Source organism: Varroa jacobsoni, unplaced genomic scaffold (genome assembly GCF_002532875.2).
Source record: "Varroa jacobsoni isolate VJ856 unplaced genomic scaffold, vjacob_1.0 scaffold_1139, whole genome shotgun sequence".
NCBI lineage: Eukaryota > Metazoa > Arthropoda > Arachnida > Mesostigmata > Varroidae > Varroa > Varroa jacobsoni.
The window spans coordinates 22,976-28,474 of record NW_019214041.1 but is presented as its reverse complement, the minus strand read 5'-3'; the positions used below and the strand labels follow the sequence as shown (position 1 = coordinate 28,474).

General features: G+C 38.9%; 1 protein-coding gene across 2 annotated transcripts; it reads right to left on the bottom strand.

Moving 5' to 3' along the window:
* Nucleotides 1-589: 589 nt before the first annotated feature.
* LOC111267001 (rhodanese domain-containing protein CG4456) lies at nt 590-5,499 on the bottom strand. 2 transcript variants are annotated; one of them, XR_002684367.2, is made up of 5 exons: nt 5,358-5,498; nt 4,040-4,141; nt 3,232-3,409; nt 2,218-2,407; nt 590-1,580 (listed from the first exon to the last, which is right to left on the bottom strand). XR_002684367.2 is itself a non-coding variant. In XM_022844927.2 (4 exons), the coding sequence occupies exons 1-4, from the start codon at nt 5,380-5,382 to the stop codon at nt 2,329-2,331; spliced, it is 384 nt and encodes a 127-aa protein (XP_022700662.1). In that variant the 5' UTR covers nt 5,383-5,499; the 3' UTR covers nt 590-2,328. The 2 variants fall into 2 exon arrangements, 1 of the variants encoding a protein (XP_022700662.1); XM_022844927.2 differs by having other exon boundaries at nt 590-2,407; nt 5,358-5,499.

The window sequence follows — 5,499 nt, the reverse complement described above, 5'->3', positions numbered from 1 at the left end:
TATCTAAAAAATACCAGTAAAGAAATATATATAGCAAACCATATAGCAAGCTCACTAGTTGTATATAAGGGTCGGCAACCGATTGCTGTACCTCACTAATAGGTACGATATTTAGTATATAGATTACTGACGGATTAGGCGTAGAAAAAAAGGAAGATGATAATCACAGCAATGGCGTCGATCGTGTATTTACGAATCGTCAAAATGATGAAGAACTACGAAGATGTTCGGCGACTCTATGGATGTGTAGAACGTGAATGAATATATTGAGCACATAAGTATCATAAAAGTGAACCGAATCAATGGGATACCAATAGAATGGTGTGTATCCCATAAAGAAACCGATGAGTAAAGTAAGGATACATATTAGATTGAAAGCCAATGACCAAGATAAGATTCACTTGACAAGATACCACACCGTGAGTCTCGAGAAGGTGTTAGCCGGTGCGATGCTATTAGAGATAAAAGAGTCATTGTATGTTGGAACAAGATGGATGAGCAAGAATAGCTCGCTCAGACTGAAGAACTTTGTGATTTTCTAGCCCAATATGCGAAAAATGTACAACCAATAAATTTAATTGTAACCATGTAAGAAGAAATGATGTCTTTATTCATAGAGTACATAGGCTGTAGAGATCACCGCAAATATATATACATCGAGTTGTCGATAAATAGTATTAATCGTTAACATTGAAGCAAACATTTTCACTAAACTAAATATACGCCATTTTCCTGATAATTACTATAATCCAGCCACTGTAGAACTGAAGTAATTTTTACGTGCTTCTATTAAAACTAAATTACTACCAGTAAAAAAATTCTGGTGAGTGATTGAAACGTATGATAGTCTGATTGTATAAGATCTCGGCCATACATCGGGTGCACTAGAACTTGCTATCCAAGTTTTCTCAATTTTTGCAAGATTTAGTTTACGTTTCTGCGGATTTTCGCAGATGGAAACACGACCTAGTCATTTCTTTACGTCCGTTCGTATGGCACTCAAACATCAAGCTTCTTTTGTCTCTGTCTATCTTTAAATGGTTTAAAACTGTTTGTTGATCGCTGTTTAGCGCCTTGGCGATATCATCGCTACTCGCCGGTCGGTGTTGCTTGCATTTGGTCAGCTACTACGAAGAGCGCATTTTCCCATTGAAATTTCCGCAACGAAAGCGACAGAAGCCTCTTTGAGCCGTTTCTTCTGATAACGCATCTTCGCTATAAGCATAGGCCTGGGAAGCTTTTTATTATGATAAGACGGTATTGAAATATAGCGATTTTTTTGTATAAATTATGTTTATTTTCAAGGCCTTCTAGCTTGAATCTGAACAAAGGCAGTCGAACAATTTTACCACATCTATTCCTGCCAAATCAACGTTTATATGACGTCGACCTGATACGACTTCATACTACCTGGAATATGTGATCTTAAAGCCACCTAATCAGAGAAAGGGTCCAGACTTTCCCGACGACTTAATATATATATTGGTCGAGAACGTGATTATACGGGATAAGCACAAAAGCATCCTTCCAGAAAGAATTCTGGGTTCAACCTCCAAGCTGCGGCTGTTTTTCATCAGACTCTGAAATATGTGCTTTTTGATTAATTTTGAGAGTAGCTTGTGCTTTCTCAGCTCCGAACCTGATGTGGATGTTATACAACACGATTCCTTTTGTCGCTAGAGATAACTATGGCCTATGATTTTTACGTTAGATAATGATTTCATTTAACGGTATATAAAATTAATCGTATTACGTTATTTAGCTCGTGTCCTTATACGCATGACCTAAAAAATGTCGGTTCAGGTAAGATACTCTTGGCGCGATCACTTTGAACATGCACTAAAATAGATCTAGCAACTAGTTTTCAAGTTGTGCTAACTTAGAAAATAATTGCACTCAATTATGCTGATTTCAGAAAAACGTGTTTGAAAAAGATCGCCTCCGTACACAATTTTCTTTCATCAAGATATATTGGGCCGCGGAAGAGTATATACGTCTATAAGTCGTGCACTGGCATCAGTCTAGATTTTGACGGATTCATTAATAAGATACTTTGAAATGGCAAAGCTCCTATGAACACGGACTGTTTTGCGTATTTCCCGTAACGATATGCTGCTTTCAATGCTAGCAGTTTAAATTTCCGTTCTACCTGAACATGTACATAGTGAACTTGTATCGGTAAGAATGACAAAGATTATATAGATGTGCGACACTCACAGCTTGGCTTAACTGAACATAGTTTCGTCGTAGCTGCCGGTCATTCTTAGGATCTACGACGCGAGGTTTACACAACGAGCCTGATGACGAGGCAACGTGAAGAGTTAGCGTTTAAAAAGGACAGAAATCCTTGCAGACAGTGCCACCTCTGGCAATCCAGTCCGTTAGACCGCCCTGATACACACGCGATCTTCACATGTGAAAGAAGATAAGAAACGTTTATTTAATTAACCAAGCTAGCCGTCATTTTTAGTATATACGAATAAGCTCATCGATTTTTTTATATTCGAAATAAACTAGGCAATGATTCCTGCTTGCCAATCACCAGGTAAACCACTAGGTAATCTCAGTCGGGTTTTTGGAACACTCGACACAAAAGAATCAACTTCCCGTCGTGTTATTACTTAGAACCTCAATTCTAAGCGATCATATATAAGTATAATGGGTGTACTTACAGAAGTAATTCACGAAAATGATAATTTGAAAAATTAACTCTCTCTACTTCGATGCATACATTATTAATTTCTTCATAATTGACCACTCACTAAAGTTCCTTCTTGTGCCCAAGGCGATCTTAATGCCTAAATCGGAAGCGTTTAGTTTAACAATAGTAAAGTAGCTTTTATTCGTTATACTGTCGTAGTATTTAGAGTGCATGCAACTCAAATAGACGGGCAAAGTTGTTGTTTTGTGCTGACTAGAACAAATAATGACGATATGAAATTGCAACAACGGGCACCTGTTGCCCCATCTCGCCAATCTGGCAATTTTGCGATGTGTGAAACCTTTGGAAGTTTCTTGCCACCATCGTTTATGCTCTTCCTAAAGTCTATTGGGCGATATTGGGTTTATGGCAACGAAGTCCTTTGGGGCAATCAACGACTGCGGCAGAGATAGAAGAATATAACGAGGTATGGTATTGTATTAAAAAGACTACTCGATTAGACGATATCATCCCGGGATGCGAATTCAGGGCAAGTACGATGGGTTAAGTTTGGGTGCGCTGCCACTTACTTCTTAAAGCCAAACTCGTCTGCTGCTAATGCAGCTTTGGTAGCTCGCGTTCCACCTTTGCAGTGGAAAATCACGTTGGAACCATCTTCGGCCACTGATCGACCCATTTTCTCCGATAAGGCGGTCGCGCCTACACCAAACCGAGCGCTTACCTCGTCGATGGGGACGTTCACGGTGCCTGCAGTGTTCATGAATATAGCGCATGCATACGTTGAGAAGAAGAAGCGAGGCACTCATGAGGATATTTGAAGTTGAAACAAAGCTGAGATAGGGATTGTACACTATACGTGTTGCTTATATGGTACTTACCATAGTAGCAATCAAGTATGCCAATTGAAAACACGTACATTATAAGCCTCTGAATCTTCAACACTTTCGCAATATTTTTTCTGATCGGCTAAATTTCTACTGACCTTGGTACAAGAAATGCCGCTGACATGCATAGCTGGACATAAGGCCTGTATGCATTGAAATACAACTAGTCTATCATGAAATTCACCAAAGTTGTTTCGAGACACAGGTGTCCGAAGGTCATCGAGTTGGTTTCTTGAATATCAGCCTTTGCCGTCCAGCTTCGCAGTAATGAGTGTACACCAAAATTCTCGGAAAGTTCTGCTCGTATCATTTTATTTATACTTCCTTACTTACGTATACAATTGCCTAGCATTTCGATGATGTGACGAAGGGTTCATGATTTGACGCTTTCACCCAGCCATTCACTTTCAATATCAAATTCTATTGCAAACAGCTATGTTATCCCTGTGTTGTTTATCGTCGTTTCAAGTTAGTTAATCAAGGCAATACGTACTTTGAATACTGCCATCATCCTTCACTTCTTGAGGTGAACGGACATCAACAATCATAAAGTCATGATTACCAACGCATTTCAGGACCTCATCAAAATCCACACCTAGACACCATTAGATAAGTAAAAAGCACCCTATGTTATGTCTGTATCCTTCCTTTCTTGTGCTAATTGCTTGTTTCATATAGGTATATATATGAGGCAATATATGAGATACACGTTTTCAGTCGAGGTATTGAATCACTAGCTAGCTACGTCGACATGAGTAAGTGTTTTTCCTACACCCATATTTACACTACACGACAACTGTTCATTTCTTTCGTTGAATCTTTACTATGTCCGTTTTCAGGGCTGGTGCTTACTCGGGTAAGGCGCAGGTTTGCTCTATCGTCGTGGAAACTCAATGAAACTGATAAAATCTGTGGGTAGCGTGAATTCGCCTTAAATATACCTATTCTCCTTGCTCATACCATATATTACGAGACTTTATGCTGTATTATAACTGCAGGATACTAAAATCTTTTGAATAACAGTGCAGCACTGCCTAGGATTCTGACAACGATCTCATTTTCGTCTATAAGGGCTGGCACATGCAGCTGTTGCATACACATAGGATACCAGGCAGATACTGTGGACCCACCATAAGGTAGTAGTTGAAAAGCTAAATTAAAAAAATGATAAATACACTCAGAAATGAAATGGACTGCTTGCTGCTAGAGATCTGAAACGAATCAAGCTTCGTTTACGTTTAGTCGATCAGGTGTATCTAACAATGTTAATGGGCACTCAAGTTGTTATAGTGAAAATACGGGGGCAAAAACATGACTTAAGCTGACATTTTGCCTCTAACAGATGATACATAGAGCTAAAAAATATAGTTAGTTCACGGCCAGGGGCAGCGGCAGATAATGCTAAACTAGGATTTGGATTCAAGTAGACAACTGTAAAATGCGTTGGGCATAGATTATGATTCGATATAAAAGTGCAAATGGCAATATATATATATATATACATTTTTTTTTTGTGTTTTTTTTTGACGCGACTAGTTCGAGATTAGTGCGGATCCGACTTAGCCACTCAGGCGCTTTTAGAGAATGATTTAATTTTTTACAGTAACTTGTAACTTAGTGTGGGAACTAGCGAAAATGCACAATATTCTCGATTTTGTCGCCCCCTAACTTGGTCATTTCATTATATGTCGATCGGTTTTTTCAGCTTATCAACAAATTTAACAATTTCCTTTTTATTTTGAAATGAAAAAGTTGCATCAATGTTGCAAAACGTATAAGCTTATTAAAGGGCTGAATAACGTTAGACTCACATCTACTGGGATCCACATCAGCCATAGTTTATGCAAATACTTTGTTACAACGGACCGACTATTTTCCACGGGCAGTGACACCCAACTGCTTCCTCGGCCACGCCTTTACTGCAGACGGCCCAGTATAACAACAATAACAATA

Excerpts from the sequence above, each read along its gene's own strand:
- LOC111267001 (XM_022844927.2), bottom strand. The coding sequence starts at position 5,382 with ATGGCTGATGTGGATCCCAGTAGAT. Across the intron at positions 3,410-4,039 it reads GGATGATGGCAGTATTCAAA|GCACCGTGAACGTCCCCATC; the intron begins GTACGTATTGCC and ends TGAACACTGCAG. Across the intron at positions 2,408-3,231 it reads GACGAGTTTGGCTTTAAGAA|ATCGCGTGTGTATCAGGGCG; the intron begins GTAAGTGGCAGC and ends TCACATGTGAAG.